General features: G+C 38.3%; 1 protein-coding gene across 6 annotated transcripts in view; it reads right to left on the bottom strand.

Annotated features, from left to right (window-relative positions):
• The window catches only part of LOC121726676 (AF4/FMR2 family member 4), a 229,147-nt gene that overhangs the window by 22,726 nt on the left and 183,547 nt on the right, over positions 1-22,874 (bottom strand). For all 6 annotated transcript variants that reach the window (XM_042114140.1, XM_042114142.1, XM_042114138.1 and 3 more), the window contains 3 exons: positions 22,659-22,703; positions 21,820-21,915; positions 20,572-20,629 (listed from right to left, as the gene is read on the bottom strand). In XM_042114140.1, the coding sequence (XP_041970074.1) occupies positions 20,572-20,629; positions 21,820-21,915; positions 22,659-22,703 (199 nt within the window). The remainder of the gene's footprint in view (positions 1-20,571; positions 20,630-21,819; positions 21,916-22,658; positions 22,704-22,874) is intronic.

Here is a 22,874-nt window from a genome sequence, read left to right as displayed (position 1 = left end):
ATTTATTTAACTCTTGATTGTACACAAGAAACACATACAATTAACACGGTGAGACGACACAAAGGAACTGCTTTTTCTAAAAGAAATCTCTTACGGCAGCTCTACGAAGAGATACAATGTAAAAGACAGCAGATAAGACGTGCACAATCAATAGTTATACTTTACTCTTTAGTCCAGTAATAATACCACCATAATACCACTTTGATCGACCAATCCGAACTAAGCAGCAAAGGAGGTTAAAGAAACGTTAAATGTGTGACTTTTAGGTTTAGACCTGGATCAGACTGTTAGTATTTTATCAGATTAATTATCATAATTTGTAGTTTTATTGTGCTATCGAACGTAATATATTAATGTTAGATTAAAATCGCATGTGATCAGTGATCATTAAAGGGCAGAAAACATCCAACCCCTTTACCCCCATTGTCAAATGGCTCTATTATGCTTTCCTCAAAGTTTTGACTCCTTTATTCAACCATTATTATTCTCACGATCAAATTACAAATCAAAGGCGCGTTTGAACAATGAAAAAACCACTATTAAATTCTATAAAGACGCCGTCAAACTTTATAACTTTGATAGTATTTTTTATTTCAAATAAAGTTAATTCATGGTAGAGTTCTGAAAGAACTCTGGGATAATCAGAAACAACTTATAGCTACGTAAACACGACGTTAACGTAAAGGTGCTGCCTCACCGGGAGCATTCGCTTGTAATGTAACGTTACAGAGTCGAGCATTACAATGCGCACCTTGTTATGATACAGTGTCTAATATTATCTTTATTATTAACTTGTAACATCAACTAGCTGTAGAGTATGGAATGCTCAAAGTCGAATGTTACATAGGTACCACGCGAATGCTCGTCAGTCAGGGAGGTAGTATTATAATGTAATGCTGAAAGTCGAATCTTTGAATTTACATTACACGTGTAATGTAATGCTCAAAAACGAATCTATAATGTTACATTACAAAAGTGAATGCTCGCGGTGAGGGGAGCACCTCAAGATTGTACGTCAATTAATACAGCTCCCATATTATATTTCACATTTATGAACGTGACGAATACGTAGCCGTCAAATCCCGCCTAGCCCTCAAAGCCCTCGGTAGTTTAGTTTACGTAAGTGTATTATTATGCACGGGTGCGCTGCGATCGCAGTTATAAATAATTACGTGCGTTTCCTCCGACGTCGGAGGCGCGGTACAATTTCACCGTGCGAGACTCTATTCACATTTATATTACCTCCCACAGGACTCTATATCAACGACTGAAGAACCACTATTCTCAACTCCCAGGTAAAACAACTATGAGCTCTACAATGCCGTATATAACCTATTTATCACGTTGCTAATTTTGCACCTGTCACGCCAAACATTCGCTCTGTTACGTATACAAATACGTGTTATTTGCCACAATTTATATTTCAATTATGGCGGCCTTTGATAAAATATCATCATCATCGCCTTTCTTATTCGATAGGATGCGTTTATACGATTTTTTTTTATGAAATAAGGGGGCAAACGAGCAAACGGGTCACCTGATGGAAAGCAACTTCCGTCGCCCATGGACACTCGCAGCATCAGAAGAGCTGCAGGTGCGTTGCCGGCCTTTTAAGAGGGAATAGGGTAATAGGGGAGGGTAGAGAAGGGAATAGGGTAGGGGATTGGGAATTATTATTATCATCTCCTTGATAAATTTTTATACCTGTACAATGTACATTCCTACTCGTTACAAACCCAACAAATTTCAAGGATTTTATTTAGATTTATTTTTATTTTTCCGACACTTCCAAATGTACGAAATGAGGTCCGTGGTCCGTGACTATAAAATAAACCGTCATAAAATGTGAAAAGTAAGAGATTGAAGCGTTCACGTAAACATAGGAAATCACTGGAATATTACCTCTCATAACTTTTATGAAACGCGTACAATTCAGCCTTATCATATTCCAAAATAGTTTGATTCCATTAAACAAAATTCTTTATACGACTAATATTTTACCTTGAAATTACTAGTTTTGCGCAATATCTAATATATAAAAATAAGTCGGGTTTTCCTTCTCTCTCAACTCCAGAACGCACGAACCAATTTCCACGGTTTTGCATTCGTTGGAAAGGTGTCGGGCTCCGTGAGGTCTATAGAAAAAAAATCAGAACAAACTTCAAGAGAAAAGCAGGAAAACAGGGAAAATCATTTTATGGCAAAACAACATTTGCCGGGACAGCTAGTTTTATATAAGTTTCTAAAAAAATCCTAAACTCGTGCTCAAGCATCTACCGCTTATAATGCACAATAAGCTCATATTATATTAGGTAATAACTTCCTAACCTATAACCAGGTAAACATAGCAAGAAGATAAAAATACAGTTATACTTATTTAAAACAAATGACTTAACAGATTTACATTACAAACAGTAATGGAGAAGAAACGCATACTCTTCAACTGACGAGTTACCAACGTACCGCATACGAACTCTCTCCCCAGCAGCACATCCCCACAGTCAATGAGATGCTGCAGCAGGGTCAGACGGTTCTGGTACCCGAAATCCGACGTCAGGAGACCCAACATCGTGCGTTTTCACTCGCTTTCACAACAACCGGTATCGCACTTATTTTTACACACAATTATTAATCCACTTCCAACTGAACCACTCACGTCAATGATCATTATCATTCGATCACTCGATCGATCAGTATTTCGGTCACTGTAAACTGTAGTTTAGTATGCCGCTGCAAAGTTAACTCCAGTTTATCGAACGGTTTAGAAACAATAAGTTTAGTTTTGGCGCGAACGGCGGCAGATGCTCGTGCGCCTCCGGACGCAACTGCGTCTTCCGAAAGCTATTAAAGACGGACAGGTGGTGACAAGGAACCCCTACTTCCCCTCGATTTCGTCGACGAAACGATCGACCGATCGAGCGACTCGTCGCTCCACCGATCGTCTTCGTCGTTCGATTCCATTTTCTTTCGCGAGTACTAAAGCATTGTTAATTACATCGTAAACGTCATACGTACGTAAAAATGTAGAGATAAGACAAGGAAACTATTGTTGATTTAACTTTATTACGACCTCGTACTTGATGTTTTAGAGCGAATTGCGTTACAAAATGAATAATATTTACATGAAAATTGAAACACAATGCGATATTAAATAAATTTTAATTATAGAGCCGGAAAATGTAAAAATGTAAATCACAATAATTGAAACGTACAAAAGTCATCGTCGCGAGAGGCGAACGCATTTTAAAGCAAAACAAAAAACTTTTAATTCCGATTGCGAACGCACCGACCGTTCCCATCATCGTAAATAATAAAATACTGGGGGGGTTATTAAAATCGATGTGAGCCGTTCGCGAGTGCACGTACGGCGGGGCCCGCAGCGGCGTAGCGCTTAAGGAGATCCAATAAGGTCTAGGATGCGTGGCGCTGGGCGGGCGGGGGTACGCAGGTCGCCTGCCCCTCGCCGGCCGCTATTATTACTCCCATCCGAGGGGTTGAATCGTGGCTTGATTATTCGCAAATCAACATGTTTGCGTTTCATCGATTTTCGAGACGCCCGGCCCGCCGCCCGCGCTGGCTCAGACGGTACTCATTAGCCGATTCCCCGACGCCTGAATCCGGAATCGAATGCACCGCGATGCTATTCCTCTCGTACGACGTTTAACCCTTACAAGAAGTTACCGTAGTTTACGCGACCTTACAAGATGTTTCCGTAGTATTTGTTTACGCGCGCCATGTGGACGCGGTACAGTCGCGGACAGACGGGCGCCGAGCGTGGGGCCGGAGCGACGCGCGCGAGTGTACTGACCGCACGCGCCTCGGACGCACGTCCTCGATGCACTATTAGGTATGCATCGCGTTGGAATAGTGGGGATTAGGCCGAAATTAATTAAGGGGGCTAATTTTGGGGATGCATTATATTGATCGAGCGGCGTTGACTAGGCGAGTTAGGACTTAGGACTCTACATAATATGTATTAAAGGGCGGCGAAAGAATGTTTCGTACATAAGATCTATTGTTTTGTTATTACCTAACGGTGTATTCGTTACTATAATGTTTTCACTAGCTCTTACCAACTAATCGAAACGCAATTTGGTTAACTTAGCCCTAATTGGTAAATAGAAAAGTTGAAACCGAACCCAACGAGTTTCGCCTCGGTTCCCACAAAAGTGGTCAAAGTGTTTCCTTGAACACAAATCAATTTTATGTGTGCCAACTAAATTTAATTAATATGCATAAAACATAATAATTGTCTGAAATTATTCACCGCAAAGAGCGGCCATGAAATATAAAACGTGTTTTTTGCGCACCGATAACAAATTTTTTGTTTGTGTTTTTAATGCGAAATTAAAGAGTTTTTAGAGTTCATAAAGTTGTACAATGTGAGAACAGTCTTTATTTGGATTTAAAATGTCGAAAAGTCAAAAGTAAACTTTATTATTTTGAATTGTTTGATGTCCTTTAAAAGTTAAAATGACCTTTAACTCTCTATAATAGAGCCTGTGGACGTTAGACCATGATGGACAACCAAGATTCCCGCAAAAATTGCACGCAATTGTAAAATTCATACTTCCACACTAAAATTATAAATGCGAAAGTGTGTCTTTCTGTCTGTCTGTCTGTTACCTCTTTACGCCCAAACAGCTGAGCCGATTTTGTAGAAATTTCGTATGGAGATACTGTGAGTCCCGTGAAAGGTCAAAGGATATAGGATACTTTTTATCCCGGAAAAATATACGGTTCCCGTGCGATAAACGAATTTTGGCGCAACGGAGTTGCGGGCGTCGTGTAGATTATAAATATAGTCGTGAAAAATCTTAAATCTTAGACTCTACCGGTCTTACACTTACCTACAAGATTTAAGCACCTGTTGAACAGTTGATTAGAGAAAACTTCAGTACAAAACGGTCTCAAAACAACTGTTCAATAGATGTTTAAAATCTTTAAATCTTTTGTGGTAAGATCGTACATTTTCAACGGATAACTCAAACCTAGTCTAACGCACGCACGTACTGTCCGATATACATCGCTCGCCGGCGACGCTGCGCCGTCTATTTCCGTGCCTCATACACAATGTTTTATCCCTCACTTGAAATTCATGAATCATCCTTACATCTAGGAAACGGTTTCTCCGCGCCCGTCCCGCTAATAAATCAATCCGTCGATACTCGCGCCATAAAAGTGGAAGGAAATACTTTTTATTATTTTCATATTCATCATCTTCTATGTCTAATAGCTGACCTTGCCTTCCTTAGTTGTAGTGACTAATATATTGTGACTTGTCAACGAACGAGATCATCCATAGGTACACAATACCCATAGATACATCATGATGACCATCGATGATCAACATCATTTGGTCGGATCATGTGATCATGTCTGTCGGTTGGTCGGGTTTGACGTAAGGCGACCAAGGTACTTAGGTTCCCCACCAGCTGCTTAGGAATCAACTTCTCTGATAGTACCACTAAAAAGTCTAAGGGCCTGTTTCAGCACCTCCTGATAAGTGCCGGATAGGCTATCCACCACTTAACTTGACAGATCAAGTATGTAGAATCTGTCAAAAGAGTTGTGGATAGCCTATTCGGCACTTTATCAGGAAGTGTTGAAACAGGCCCCTAAACGTAATATAGTCTATCAGATAGGGTTCATAGAGCACACTGCAGTTACATATGGCTGCATTTAAGCCATATATATATAGCACACTGCAGTTACATATGGCTGCATTAAAACCGCGCGTTTCGTGCCACCGTGCCGGTGGCACGAAACGCGCGGTTGGCCACTGCACCGCGAGATCACAAGCAAATTATTTAAGTAACGATTTAATTGTGTTATGTGTAATATTTAAATGATATTTAAATACATTTGCTTGTAATCTCTCGATCTTCTCTCGGTGTAGCCACCGAAACGCGCGTTGGGCGGACGCATAAAAATCCGATCGTTCCACTTGACACCACCAAAACGACACCACCGGTGGTGTCAAGTGGAAGTGGAATCTCTAGTCCATATGACACCACCGACTATTAGTGATGTTGCATAGTTGCTTAGTTGTTGATATCAAAACTCCAATTAAGTTCAAGCAGTAAAGTTTATATTTATCTGTCACTCAAATGGTCATCTTGACATCACTAGGGTGTGGGTAGGGTGGAGGCGCTCGACTCTAGAAGACGGCCCAGGCGGAGACGTCGCGCCCACAACGGCGACAACCTCCCGCCATAGATGGGGAGCTCAGGGTGACGGCAAGGGGAAGCCGTCACTCATTGCACCGAGCCCCCGCGAGAGTCGTGATGCGCAACGTGCTCCCGCGCATCGCGACAAAAGGAGAGGAATGGCCTAGACAAGCCCGCACTGGGGCCTCTGTTCGGCCTGGGGGGCGAGTAATCGCCCCTCCGAAGAGGGGTCTGCCGACCACCAGGCAGACGACCGCTGGTGGAGTTGGGGTCGCGGTGTCGTACCCGTGGCTCCGTCGTCGAAGAGAGGGCGCACCGCCAAGTTTTAGTGGGTAGGGCTTTCGAGTGAGTCCCACATATCCGCGTCAGGATCTCCCTCATACCCCGCGGAATGCGTAAATGCATTTCTTGGCGTAAAAAAAAAAAAAGGGTGTGGGTAGGGTTAAAGTAAATTATTTTCTTATAATCCAAAATTTATGTAGTTTTTTAAAATGGTGATAACAGACAAATGATTATAATGATACGATCGTAATGCGATCGTCTACAATTCTATATCTTTGCGCTAATGCTATAATAGCTTCATTTCCGTTTCTTCTGCTAACCTATAAAAACATAACGATCACTTAACATAAATTACATTACCTATACATTATTATATCATCAGTCTACAAACTAGCCGCTAACTGACAGATAAAAGCCTATTCAGAGTTATTTTTCCTCTAACAGGACCTTTATGTTAACGATTCAAGGATCACTTTCATGGATATCCATGAAAAAGTATCTAGATAACATCCTACAGGCTATGTTCTATCAGTTGGCAAGCACTTACCACCTGTTGAGCAGCTGCCGATAGCCACGTGCTGTTTAGCTAACAATTTAATAGCCCTAAGTAGAATTTATTGCAATTCAGTATCATTAGCCAATTACTGTTCTATAGATCTGTGTAAAGTAATTTCCATGTGTCACTTGGATTTTGTAACTTTGAGACTTTGTGGGGATTTAATAGAACAACTTACGAGTTTCCACACATATACCTACATAGTTTTTGTGATTAAAATAATGTTATACTTATATACTTTATTGATTCAATGTTATTTGTTCAATGTTATCTTATTATATTATAAAATTCTCGTGTAACATTTTTTAATGTATGTATTTTAATGTTAATTGTTAAGACTTACGAGTAATTGTAAGCTGACTTATATATATACAGGGTGTAACAAAAATAAGTGATAATACTTTAGGGTGTGTACGTGTTCCTTGTAGAGAGTTCACTGTGAAAGTAGCAGCGCTGAAAGACCAAAAAAATTTTTCACTTCACCCTGTATATATATATCTGTACATTTTTACCAAAACATAAAGTAAAAAAATATAAAGTAAAATTACTTCAGCTTATCCAATATTTTATCGCAAATTACGACCACAAAAAATATTTTTTTTGTAGTAAAAACTAAAGGTTAATAAAAAGCAGGTGATACGTAAATTGGCAAAAACAAATAAATTATGAGTTTTTTATTTTTAATATATTATTGTTATTTCCTTTGTTATTATAATTCGCCAGTCTTTTTGCCATCAAAAAAAATGTTATTCAAAAGCCCAGTTTCTTGTAAAATAGTTTCGGAATAATTATGCATTTAGACTTTAGAGCAAATACTAAATACATTTACACTGTACCAGATTTACCAAATATAATAAGCTTGAGGGGTTCCTGGATCTCACATAAATATGCCGAAACTACAACCCCGAAATATTACCTCACTATGTTAAATATGCCTTCTGCCGACTGAACACAATATCACCCACCGTCTGCTTCTTTTTAAATTGTCTACGTTTTCGTCGGACATATATTCCCACGGGGCGATGGCAAACTTTTAAATATTTGCTTGTTTTCAATTTAATGCTTGACTGACTACGGTAAATGCAATGTGAAATTAAAGCTCGAAAAGGATCAAGTTGAATGTACAAATAATACGATGTTTATAATATGTACAATATTTTCATGTTTTAGATTTATAGAACTTTAAAGAATCGCTGCAGGCAATTTGTATGATGTATCAATATGTAAGGCAAGTGGCTCAATCAGTATGTATACAGTACGAATATAATAGGTTATGTATAAAAGTGCATGAAAATTTAGTTACGGATTGAACATTCCAATTTCCAATCTGTGACTATATCAAAGATCATCGATAGAATGCCTGCGAGGTCATTGGACTCTTATGAGTTATGACTTGTATGGAATCGATTGGCGATCATAACAATCTGAGACATCGGATCAATTCGTTTTTGCCGGCAATTTTTGTTGTCAATCATGTCGGAGCAGTCGGAGCAGTCAGGGCAGCCGAGGCACGGCACGACAAAGCACGCGACGCCGTAAGCGGTCAGGCGATTCGGTTTGATCGCCTCCGAGCACATTGTCTCGCTTCTTGCCGCCGCGCCGCCGTATCATGGCGGGGACGGCCGCAAAACGCTCGCTGCTAATTATTATAATTACTACGAACGGTGGCGTAGCTACGTAAGCGAGGAGTGAGGGCAAAAATAAAGTAGGGCCCAAGTGGCGACGCATCTTGCAAGACGAGGCCCTCTGGTTGTAATCAGATGGGAATTTGGAAAGACGTACCGTGCCAGTTATTTTGGCGAGTGAAGATCTTACTATTTTTAAAAGTACCAGCTACAGCAAACATCTATTTAGAATGTAAATCAGAAATTGAGGAGCCCCCTGACTTGGAGGCCCTGGGCCACCGCCGCACCTTACCCCTCTGTAGCTACGCCACTGACTCCGAATCAGCCCCACGCGATCATACGACCCGCCGACGTCGTAGCCGCAAGAAACACTAATGGTTTCCATTTAATGCCTTTAATTTTGATGATGCCGTGATGCACAGTCAGACATGTCTGCCTTCCAACTCCGGGCACGGCTTCATTTGCAAAACGCTAAATACTTTTTAATTTCTGAATCGGCAAAAATTGTGCACGAGCAGAGGAATTAAATATACGTATCATTAAAGTGAAAATTTAGTCATAAAATTAAGTGAACTACCAAATTAAACAGAATCACACGGGAAAATTCGTTATATTTACGAAGGTATTGTAATAAAATGTGACCATTTCTTTCGGTGGGGAGAGATAATAAAATTCTTCCATTACACTTGCAAGATATTATGCGTATTCGTAAACAAAACATTGCGGGGCGAGGTAAGGAGTAAAGGCCCAATCTAGTTAACTTTATAGCCGTAAATAAAATTTTATACGTTTATACTATGAAATCGTTGGATGTGGAATTATTTCCAATTACATCAGTATTGTGAGGAGCAAAATAAGCGCAAAGAGAGAGAGAGAGATTTACAAGAGAGAGGGCGTAATGAATACAAAACCCTCATCGGGAAAAGCGACTTTTCGATGTGAAACGTAGAAATCGGAAAATTACATTGCGAGGGTTCAAGAGACATAAACTATACACAATATTAGGGACCATCTGGATACTGGAGTACGGAAATATGTACTTCGGCTCCGAATGAGGTTCTTAATATTCTGTTTATAGTCAAAGGAAGCGACACAGTGGAGTGTAAAAATTTGAATCTCCCCACAGAAATAACCGAAAGAGGTGAAGCGACAGACCTTAAAAGGAAAAAAACTGAACACGGAAGCGGAAACTCTAGCACCAACTTTCAACCGATTAAGGACGCGCACGCCGACACGTCACAGATTAAATTGCTCCATGTTAATAAACGAATAAACGATAGTTTAAAGAAATAAATCAGTTATAAAAAAAGATAGGAAAACTGCAGTGAGGTTAATTAGCTGAAATATGAAAATAGACATGTAATTAACACAACGAGAGGTTGTAAACAAAGGATCGATTACTGTGAACTTATGATGTCACGGTCGATAAAGACATCGACTAGTATTAAAACAGGTCAGACAAGAAAATCAAGAAAAACCAGATGATCACGAGCCGCATATAAATAAGTAGGGCCAACGAAAGAAAATTGCCCAATCAGTTTCATAATTCATTGCTCTATGATTACATAGACGCCGAGGATTCAAAACAAAGTTATCACAGAGTTCAATATACACGGCTGGTTGAAGTAAAACACACATATTATAATCGATACGAGTCGCTCGAGAAAATGGAGCCTTCTCACGAGAGCGATAGGACTCACGTTTCATCGTACACTTGCGAGGGCATACGACGTTTTCCGACCGTGGACCGGAGCAGGGGGCATTGCGTCCTTGCTGAGGGGAATCGTCTTTCATATTGGGGCTTAGAGAGGTTAAACAAAGCGAATCTGGATGGAATTGCTACAGATATTAACATACGACTTCTGCTTTGAATAAAGATGTTTACTTGATGTGATCTAACAAATGTCAAGCGTAACGTTTTATACATAACAACATGCTCAGATGACGTCCGCGATAAAACGCTAATTAGTAAATGGCAACTGCAAGAAATATTTATAAGCAGACTTCCTTGTTCCTACACAAGAAAACATCATAATACTTTATCAACATGAAAATAATTGACCTCGATATCGAAGGCGGATTGAGTTCAATTGAAAATACTGAGTTTTCTTTCTTTTGAAAACTGAGTGAACTTTATGACACTCTATAAAATCGTAAAGCTAATTGAAACGAAGTCATAAAATCCTAAGAACTTTATTGCGGCGAGTTAATTCAAAGTAGATTTTAATTCTAAGAAAATTAGCGCCAATCCAAACGTCCGAGTCTCAAAGTATTCGTGTAAAAAACCTCGCTCCTTCTGGGAATTATTATGGAAATATTTTAACGAAACCAATTATTTCGAAATGCTCACATACTTCTCAGTATAGAGGACATGAACACGTACCGAGAAAGTCTAGATCGCGATAGCGGCGGCGCGCGGCTCAGCCTGATAGTTTACCGTTGACTGGTCGTTACAACGGCGACTGTCAACGACTTATACCACCTAAACTACATTATACTAAGCACTCATTACAATTGTTATTACATAGATTAATATTTATATAGACACGCCCAGATAAAGGATAACATGAAAAACCGTCCATTATTTTGTTGCAAATCCTAATTGCGGACCGTCATTAATTTTTGTGCTGATATTCGGATCTTTGTGATCTGATAATTAAATCAATTAAAGGCTCAACTTGAAAATTTCGGCAACTGGAACGCGGGTTTGTACAACAAAAGGAAAATGGAATGTTTGATTTGGAATTTATATTCACTGATCTTCGAATTTCGAATTTGGAAACGGAAAACAACCTGCACGATTTACCTGCCGAGCCGCCGATCATGAACTCAAAGAAAAAGAACTCCATAATCAACGGAGTATAAATTCAAAATTCGAAAACCTTGTACCAATATTGATACGCCTTTTTATGATTTCCTGTATTAATCCGTTAACGTTAGTGTACACAGCGCAGTTCCACGTAAAAACGGCAGTGGAATAATCCAATCCGAAGCGCTCGATGCTGGCGCAAAGTTAGGTAGAACAAATAGGGATTCTCTAGTTAAATAGAGCACGTATGGCAGTCAGTTAACGAGCGGCGATGGAGTGACGTACTCCGACATTTGTGATGCAGAGCGCGATCCGACCGACCTCCCGCTACCACATACATATTCACGTGGGTTTTGTACCATTCGACGATCGGATCTCATCAGATGACGAGGGAAGTGTGATTATGCATAATGAAAATAGACTATTCGTACCTTGTTGACATAATATCGTATGATATCAATGTTGCTGAGCATAAAAAGCTAAGTAGCTTCACGACAGAATTTTATTTTAATTTTTAGTTGAAAGCAGATGTCCCTCATCTGCTTAATGGTATAATATTATGAAATTCGTAACAGAAATATTATAAGGAATATACAATTTGACTTGTGGGAGACCATGCGACGATTGAGCCTCACTTCTTACGGATTTCAATTTACTTCGCCGGACGCAACAAGTATATCGTCGTTTTTACAACAAGGGACACGTGATGGCAAATTGAAAAGTAATATATTTCCGAACAACGGCGAACAGGGCCGACAATGAGAACAAAATGTTTAGCCAATACCGGTGCCGGGCGAGAGATTTATTTGTACGGGCTCAGGATAAACAACTAATATCGATACCACCTTGAGGATATTCACGACGATACACACCTAGAGGATACAATATGTTTGTACTTTACAGCTTGCTGTTTCCGAGTCAAAATAAAGAGATACGCGGTGCCTCAAATGAAACACCTAGAAAAAGGCAAGAAGAAATAACAGCGACTCTACTACTGGTAGAGTCGCTAGTTATTTTGTGAAGTTCTGTATCTATGTCTCAAGCCTCAAATGATGGAGAATCTAAGAAAAGAGAGCGTAGAAACAAGTCATTTTTCTAACTTTATAAAATAACATTTAAAAACAATTTTCAATTATGCGTACTTAAAGATATGCAAAGGGATATCGCAGAAGCACGTTAACAAAGTTATTCCAACTTGAATAAGGAGTAAGGACACTTTACTAAGAAGTACCTAATTCAATTCGTCTTTACGGTCTACCAGTGGTAAAGCCACACCCTTCGACTCGAAAGAAAGGGCGCGGTAAGCGGCGGCCCTTATACTTCAACCCTTGGTAATATAATTGACGCAGATTCAGCCGTAAAGATGATCTTAAAAGCTTGTCAGCTAAATGCAGTTAAAGAGATTTAAAAAATTGATAAATTACATTAGACGTGAACGTTTGAAAAACGATTTTCTCATTTTTATTTTTTTATTGTAGTCAAAAACAATGAACGTAATAGAAAAGAAAATTATGTATACTATATTTTCTAATAATATAACCAATAAATAATAGAACAAACAATGAGGTCATTAAAATTAATTGACAAATTGATAAACCGTCAATGAAATCTGAAAGTGTCTGGCTCGCGTCTAAACCGCGGTTAATCAAATTGATATTGAATAGTTAACCAATAGTCGGAAACGTCAATACGCGGCCGGTTGTAGAGTAGTAGTAAACTACGTATATACGCATAGCGATCTACGTTACGTACGACGTGGGGAGGCAGGAGGGAAGGCCGAGTGAAACCTCCCAGGGCTGCCAATCTCACGCGGACTCTCCTTCGAATAACTACAAATGGTCGGCAAAGTTGGCAGCCCTGTTTGCGCACAGTAAGCGTGCACCGATAGATGGCGCTACAAGATTAAATTGCCACTTTGAAATACGTTCCCCTATTTGCTACGACTCCATTGAAGTTTGGTTTATGGGACGCTTATTCGGTGACAAATGTTTCGGTATTAATATTGGACTGTGGAATTATTGGCGTACGTATTAAGTTTGCGCGCTCACTAATTTGTTTGCTTTGCTACTGTTACCTAATTTCCGGCATTTTCGTGAGGCTTAAGGTAACAGAGTGTGTACTGTTCTATTAAATAGATTTTATTGTAGATAACATACAATAAATTGAAACAGCTCTATTTCTAAACGCCTCTTCAAGTCTTTAAGCTAAAATAAAGATTTAATCAAATCATTTAATTCGGCACCAGAGACCCATATAACAAATACCTTAAATCTAACATACATAAAATTATATAATAAATACCTTAAAAACTAACATACATATTTTATATATACTTAAAAACTAACACTGTCACATTTTGCTGGCGACGTGACTCGTCCCGGAACCTCCGATAGACTACATCCATTTAAATATTTATTAGAAACAGTAACAAATTAGAGTTACAAAAATAAACCGATTATATTCGTAATCGATGCTTCTATTTAGGGTACTTTTGCGAATTGCGTTCGTTTTATTTCCGTTGATAAAAATTCCTCCCGAGTTCCGTGTCGGTGTTACTGCCGGTACTCCCGTAATGAGCCTTCTATATTCGAAATGATTACGGCCTATACAAATGGATATTTTTAAATTAAAATACCTCTCAATGAGACGCCTCCCGAATACTGTCTGATCAAATTATAATTACAATGTTGAGAATAAAGTTGGTTAAATTAGTTATCGTGTTCGAATGGAAGGAAGAAAACCAAAAAGTCTTTAATAACTTGAGTCGAAAGAGGAATTAAAATATTTATGCACTTGATACGCTAGGCAATGTTTTCCCTTGTCTAAAAAACTATAAAAGTACTCTTAACACAAATACTAAACATTGTAAAGGGTCCACACTACAAATGCAATTCAATAAAATAATAAAAAGAAAAACCGTTCGGAAAATCATAATCCTCTCAAGTGAAATCGCAGCATAAGCAGTATTAGAACAAGTTAGTATCGGGGAAATAGTTTTTCTTGGTTCTTGGTAGACGGCGAATGGATGGCTCAATTTCCCGCCGAAGCTGGGAAAAAGAAGCAAATCCCGGCGGTTGGGAATTCCACTTTATTTAACTTCTCAATTCCCGACTATTCTCAAGTCTCGAATACAACAGCTCTTATATATTATTTATCGATTATACCCATTTACTATCTCTAAGATTAATGTACTAACAGAGAAGTTGATTCCTAGGCAGATGGGGGACCTCCGTAGTTTGGTCGCGTTACGTCAAACCCAGCCGACACACCACAATTAAGTGAATTAACATTTAATTGACATGATGCGACCAAATGACATTGGTCTGTCAACTGCCTAGGAATCAATTTCCTCAATGGTACTTTGAAAACACCTTATTCAGATCTTTTAAAGAAAAAACTGTAACGAAAACTCCTTCAAGAATTTTGGAGAGTCTCGAAAATAGATAACTAAAATTTTTACTTTAAAACGACTCACACCTTTTTTATGCAAAAACAACCAGCATAAATCTACAGTAAGCTACAAATTAAAATATTTATTGTTAACTAGCTGTCCCGGTGAACTTCGTGTCACTTTAAAACCTTCCCTGGACTTCTACGAATATTTTAAGACTAAAATCAGCGCAATCCGTTCAGCCGTTTTCGAGTTTTAGCGTTACTAACACAATTGAAAATCCATTTTTATATATAAGAGAAGAAGAAGATTAATAAAATCTGAACCTGGATTAAATAAACATCACGGCTTTAAAACGTAGCGAACGCAAACTGTTTTGAGACGCTTGTATTAATTAAAACTTTAGCGAGATGGCAAGTTCGCTCCTATTAAATCCTCCGAGTTGTAATAGAAGGCATCGGTGAGGACGTAACAAAACAAGATGGACTCCAACATCTTCAACTGAATGGGAGGATTTCCCCTCGAGCTAGGGACATCAACCGGGCTTTGTTACCGGATCCGTGTAAATATTATTCATTTATCAAAAGTTCAATCACCGTTATCTTCGAATGTTCCAGATTAACAGCCATTCGATTAACATTCCTCAGACTCTCGACTCTCGTTCGTCAAATCCTCGGAATTATTAAAAAGTCTTTACTAAGCAGTATTTTTGTTACGCTTCTATTTGATCGATAAACAATAGCAACGAAATTAAAATACATTTTAGCAAAAATTAACATTACTACTTTATAGTAGGAGAACAACGCTGGGATCTAAAAAAATCCGTCTTCATACCCATACAAATTGCCGATCCGGCATCCGTATGGGTATGAAGACGGCATTTTTTTGAGTTCCCAACATTGTTCTCATAGAAAAAGTTGTTCATTTTGACGGGCTCATTTGATAGTTTCAAGGATAACTGTGTTTACACTAACACACTGTATTATGAGATACCAACTAATCCAAACATTTAAAGCCAACATTTGGGAGAAAAAAATAACTTTGTTTAATTCAAGCACCGCTGCAAAATTGATATCAGCAAAAGAATGTACAATTTTATCCACAAACACGAGCGTCGAGCACCCTGTACAAACGGCGAGCTTTGAAACTTATCAACGCGTTTAATAACCGCAGATCGGAAAATCCTTTAAAGCCATAGTTAATACTAAATATTACGCCGCAAAATATCTATAAAAGACGGGACTTTACGGCTCACGAGTGGATAACTTTCTTCATTAGCCGTCTTATGATACACGTGTGAGTTATGTTACTTTCCTAAGTATAATTACGTATCTGTTCCCGTTATTCATTTTCATTATAATAATTTATTATTGTTTGTTGTTAAGTAAATTACAGAATATTACATAGCGTACAACAGAATGTTTTTCACGAATGCTTTAATTTGCTTAGCGACAAATTGAAAATATTTGAAATTCCATCCAATCATAGCTAAAAGGGTAGCGAAATTTTAATAAAAACTCGAAAGATAACTCCACCGATACAAACTTCGTTACAATTAGCGGGAGAGCCGCCAAATCCGAAGGGCGACTGCGAATTAAAATAAATACGGGAGTGTCTAATCTACGGCGAAGAAAAAGCCCATTTCCGATAAAATGAAAAGTCTAATTTAAGTTCGCGGTAGATATTCGAGACGCGCGAATTTCTTTGCGTATTTTTAAACATAGAGAATATCTCATCGTCCCGAAGTGCTTTATTAAATGAACCGAGTTTTTTTCGAGTTCGGAATTTTTTAATATTAATCTCGTCCGCGGCCGTCAAGATTACTGATTGATTTTGTTACTTCCAAATTTATAAATAAGTATCCCCTTTATGCTTATTGCTTTTTGCGAAGGCCGATAAGCTGCTGAGGCGCGCCTGTCAGAGACGAAATATCAATATTTTATACGAATCATTTGTTTCTACTTTCACAATGTAAATATCACGCAGTAGAATATTAGCTTGTTTGACACAGACAGCACAAAGTTACTTTGAGATAATTGACATCATGTTAATGTGTGCGTGCGTTCGATTCAGGCGGGCCAATTGGTATGCAGACTGCAGTGTTTGTCTACTCTACATTATTTTTAATGTGTTTTATCAAAATTAAATACTTTGTTCGATTGATTATGTCAGCATATCACTAAAAAAACATCCTAAACCAAGTTTCGGGTAAAAATTATACTTATTTTCAATTTTTCATGAAAATAGTGTGGCAAACTATTTACTATAGTAGAACATAGGCTGCAATGTAAACAACAGCCAATAACTATAGGTAGTGTCGGCGTCGTCACAAACACACACGTCGTTCCCACGTCATCCAATCTGATTGCGCGCCGTCAACGTCGTTTTGTTACGAGAGTGCTCCTGTGCGCTTTTTTTCCGTCTGTGCTCCCCTTTGTCAACCGTTTGGAAAACTTCAGGCTTTCAATTTTGAAAAAAGTTGTCCAATGTCGTGAGGATGTATTAAACTGTAACATCTACTACATTTTAATCTAGGACCCGTGTAGGCAGGGTTATGAAAATGAAGAATTATATTCCTATTTAAAAATCCAATAATGTACATAAAAGTGACCGCACAAAGTAAATTCTCTTATCCTCGTAACTTTGTGTCCAAATCACAAAACCAATTACTAATTAGCACAACATACCATTATCTATTCTGTGACAACATGTAACTGAAATGGGTAAACATTAAAATCGTAAAGCGAATCGACTGACGACTCAGATTAAACTGTTTGGCTTTTTATTAATAAACTTCAACAAAAAAAAAAACTGAATTCACGGCGATAGTTAACGGAATTTTAGTCGCAGCGAAATTCCATTGAACCAAGTTCATACGGTACCGCACAAAGTTGAGCTTTTGTTGAAAGTATGCACGGTATTTTCACTTTTATTGCGAAGGTAAACTAGTTATTTTTGCATGCGACATTTAATTGACGGTCGCGTCGTCGCGGTCGAGTCCTACCAATCAAGAGCAGGGTTACCAATTTATTCGTCTTTCCCCACTTAAGCTTAAAAATTCAACAATTTTTGGCTTAAGTGGGGAAGACGATAAAACCTTTCTAGTGTTAGGAAATTGTAGCAATATTCAAATAATAATTGTACTTGCAATTGTATTGTCTGCAACAAGGGAAATATCAATCCGTGTCAAGAATATATTTAGTGGCAGTCAAAACCACAGTCTACCTAATACTGGAATTACAGCTGGCGACCCCGACACGAGTCATTATTATTCAGTTAGCAGGGCAAATATTTAGCGGGCACGTTTGTTTTATGAGTTTATCGCGCACCGCGACGCGACGTAGCGTCGTTTTTGCTGGCGTTTATTTATTCTCGCGGACAGGTGGAGCGCGATGGCCGCCCGCGATACGTGTAAAGTACCCCTTATAATTTATTTCAGCTTTCATTAGCTTACATATTTTGATCGCTGCGTTTGTTTCTTTTCGTCCCGCGACGCAATAAACGCAATTAACATTTATGACGCAATAAACGTATCATGATGTGATTTAAAGTGCTGATAATAACACTGTATTTATATTGTATTAGTTATGTACATTGAAACGGAAGTTTTAAGTTTGAGTTGCCTTAAACTGCACATAACCTAACAGGAAACCAGTCAGAATCAACATTAACTTCATACGTTTAAAGTTGAAGTGTCGCACTCGACGTTAGGTCATAAGCGATTAGTGCTTAGACTTAGCGGCGAGCTCTTTAAGCGATGAAAGCATTAATCAGCCCAGTCGAGACTGCAACAAATTCTCCAGTTAAGTTGGTTTTGAATGCGGCGTGGAGTTAGCGAGTGGTTTTTCGTCGGCGTCGGAGGCCTGCGACCAATTAGTGGTTATATAGACGGGCTCTCGCCTCTGAGACGTTTGAATGTATCGTTTCTTTAAATGACCTAGGGTTTAAGATTTTATTTTTTGCGCCGCAATCATGTTCTGTTAGTTTTTAAGGTCGTCGTTTTTTATACATCCAAGATTGCAGATTAGAGACTTAGGGCCTTTCCACACGTTGCGGTAGGTTCTATCGTACCCGCTACTATCGTAGTGGGTGTCAGGAGTCCCACATACCCCGGCCGATATCACCAATTTGCCGGGGATGCGTAAAGCATTTCCCCATGTTAAAAAAAGAGCCTTTCACACGACGTATTTTTGCGCACTGACGACGCGCGTTTCTGATGCGCTCGTCTTCTGCACGTTTTCATCGCGTTTTGGCAGATATAAAGTTTAAAACGTGTCGGATTTCTTCCGTTTGCTGAGCGTTCAACTTGCGTTTGTATCGATGCAAACGAGCGTAAAAACACGTCGTGTAGAAGGGCCGTTAGTTATATCCTATTACAAATTAAATTATATAGACTTTGTTTTAAAACAAACAAAATCAAAGAGTTTTGAAAATCTATAAAATTGATTTTGCAACTTCTCTACACTTAAATTGCGAAACCCATTTCCAACTATAATTGACCATCGCGAACCTAGTTTAAGCATAAATCCTACGAATTAAATGTGCCTCTATCAGCGAAATTATATGAGTAAGATTTTCTAATTATTTTAGAATTGGTTTATAGATTGAAGCCCTGATTAAAGTCTGGATCTGACTGATTTCGTCTGGATTAGGTTCGACTGAGATGGGTATTATCTACAATCGGCTGGCGACTACGGACCGGACATTAGAAGATATTTATCCGCTTACTTGAAAGGAAATATGATTGAAACTCATACGCAATTTTAAATAACTTCTAATTAATGTTTTGTGTAATATTCCGGACGATTAACAAGATTCTTATGAGATTTTATAGTGTTTTGATAGATAACTTATCACTAGCAAATTTTAGCCTCATCTTAAGCACAAGGTTCAAGAAAATGTAAAATTACAACCAAGAAGCATAGCTTTATCAATTTATTCAATTGCCAGTCTTCACAAAATATGTTTTCTCTCGCCCGTACATTTTTACATTGCGCGTTGCCGTAATGTCATTAAGTATTGGCATTCATTGCATTACACCTTTCTTATTTTCCTGTTCTGGGGGTTACACCGTTTAAACGACATGCATTGCTACAAATATTTATTTCTATACGAGTAATCACAATTCATCGCCGCAACAATTCAAACACGAAACAAGGCTTCGCATGTGACCAGTATGGATCATCCCATGAATTGTGTATACCAAAGGAATCTAAATGAACAATGCAGCAACTGTTTATGCGATAAAAATCCTAAGTGATGTGATATCAGACTATTCACTCGATTAATTCTTTATCATCATCACTTACTAATCTTTAATTTCGTGTTCAGTCCACTTTGCGTGGAACAGGAGGATTAACAAAAAAATCTTAGGGTGTGCATTTAAACATTATCTTCATTCAACCACAGGGCCGGTCAACACTCTACAAGGAACAAACTACAAAAAATTTACGTCAGTCATAAGTCATAACGTTGATACTAATCCACCACAGACTTTTCAATACTAAACTTGGTTTAAAACTTAGTATATTAATTCTTTTAGCAATATTCCGCAAAACACATATATTGCTAAAAATTATAATATGCTAAATATCAAGCTATGGATTTCCGCAAAGTAACGCCTGATTCTATTAACTAACGGTTTAAAACGTCAATAAATCGCAAACTCGGTAGTCACCGCAAATCCCCACTTACTTAAAACGTATTACAGCGTATGAGAAATTGTTTACATCGCTTACCGGGCTTTGTGGGTGGTGTTTTGAGATCGCTGCTGGCTAGGCGGGGATTTTCTTGTACCTGGGGAGAATGTAAACTGTGAGTGAGAATGTAAACAGAGAGAAAAAGAGTGGGAGAGAGAGAGAGAGGGTAAAAATGCAATCGCGTTAATTTACACGGTGTTTACAGCAGGCGCGCTGATTGGGACTTTTCACACGATTGTGCGTCAATCAAATTTTATGGGAAGGCGGACGAGCCAGCTGGTTTGTTATCGCTAACAAAGTTAATACATTTTAAACAAGCGAAACTGTGCAGAGCACAACATAATGATGAGAACTTTATGGGAATTATATCATATAGGACATACTTAAGTATTACCTTATAATTTTAACATCAATACATAAAATATGGGTCAGAATGTTGTAGCAAGCTTTTCTATGTAGTCAAACCCGTTAATTATGGTAACCATTAGCTTAATACGATGTAAAATGTCACATGATGTAATAGCTGTTATGGTTGCGCTACACTACATCATGGTCAAGTCAAGGATCCAAATTTTTAAGTAGTCAGTACTTAAGATGCTACCCGGTCTCAAGACGTAGTTCGGCTCTGTGATTGGTCCAAATTTTGACAGCCAACCAATCACAGATTCTGAACCGTGTCTTGAGACCGAGATGCATCTTGAGTACTGATTATTTATACCGGCCTAAGTAACAAGTGGTATATTACCCATAATAATACAATACACAGATGACCTAATTATTAAACGGAGATAAAGACAGGACTTACTTAATACCAGTGACTGTCCGTCAAATGACTTACTAATAATAGCCTGTTTCACCACTTCCTGATAAGTGACGAATAGGCTATCTACCAATTAACTTGACAGGTGAAGTATGGAGAATATGTCAAAAAATTTGTGAATAGCCTATTATTTCCCCGCACTTAATCAGAAATTGGTGAAACAGGCCCTAAGACAAAGATGGATTAAAGAATTCTAGTTAATCTTCGTTTATTAATAAGGTAGGTAAGGTTGATTGGGTAAACACTAAACAGCATGTAAATTCGCAGTCGCAACACATAAGACAAAGATGGATTAAAGAGTTATAGTTAATCTTCGTTCATTATGGTGCTAATTGGGTAAACAACAAATTCGCGACACATACAGCTGCAAATGTAAAGTGACCTTGCAAAGGCCTTATAAAGGCAATTTTAAGTACCAATTCTTATACTCCACTTGATATAATGTACGGTCAGTGGGACCAACTCACCTTGTTGGTGAAATGGTTAAAAACGAACTTATTTTCTAACTCCTTCCTCGGCGTCGCCGCTATCCCCGATACAGGTGTCGGCAACGCCTTCATTTCCTGAAGAAGAAACACAACGTTATAGTAGGCACTAAAGAGGAATAAAATTTGGCCAGAAATAATCGCTATGCACTGGTTTTAATAAAAAAAAAATCTTTCGCAAAGCCTTATTCTGTACAATAATGACGTGTCAGCTGCGGTGACGTGCAGTTACGTTTAAACCTCTGGCTTAAACTTTATGTCGACGACATACGGACCATATTCATGGAGCCATGAGTAAAAACACTCGGCCATTTTATAGAAAACCAGAGGTAAATAACGAAGCATACGTTATTCCGCATTTTGTGGTTTCAGACCAGTCCACCGCACAAATTACGGTGGAAAAATCATTATTAACAATTTGTATTCCCGTTCCGAGCTCGTTGTGTTCACGGATAAGACTCGAAAAGTAGGCCAGTGTCAAAAACTCAAAAGCCTTCTCGAGACAATAACGAAAACGCGATGCATAATAATAGTTAACTTTTAGTTTTTAATTACTAACTTGTATTACGGAACCCGAGGACAAAAAGCCACTTTTCGTGATAAGAATTCTTTACCTCCATTCTAATAATAGTAGAATCGAGGTACCTACTTGTGTTTGGGTAGAAAATAACCCAGTCAGATGATATTATATTATGAAAACGTAGGAGAGTACAATGAGTTACCCGTTATACAAAAAAAAAAACAAAAGTTATTTATATTTTAGGTGTTATTCTAAGTTTTATAACACGTGTATAACTTAAATACAATAACATGTAACCAACCTTTAAAATATTTTCTATGTGTGACTGACTGCTATCGATTGCATTCTGTAAAAAAAATTAAACGGTTAGAATAAAACCAAGACATCCAGTGGCCTACAAACGAAAACAGTTTTATGAGTTATGACAAGAAATACCTTTGTTTTTGATGATGATAGTAAAACTAAAAAGTATTCTATTTGCTTTTTAAGAATTAAAAATTGAGTAACAAATGGATAA

The sequence above is a fragment of the Aricia agestis genome, chromosome 4, assembly GCF_905147365.1.
Source record: "Aricia agestis chromosome 4, ilAriAges1.1, whole genome shotgun sequence".
In the NCBI taxonomy this organism is placed as follows: Eukaryota; Metazoa; Arthropoda; class Insecta; order Lepidoptera; family Lycaenidae; genus Aricia; species Aricia agestis.
Note: the sequence above shows the minus strand (reverse complement) of the source record. Positions and strands in the feature narration are given on the sequence as shown.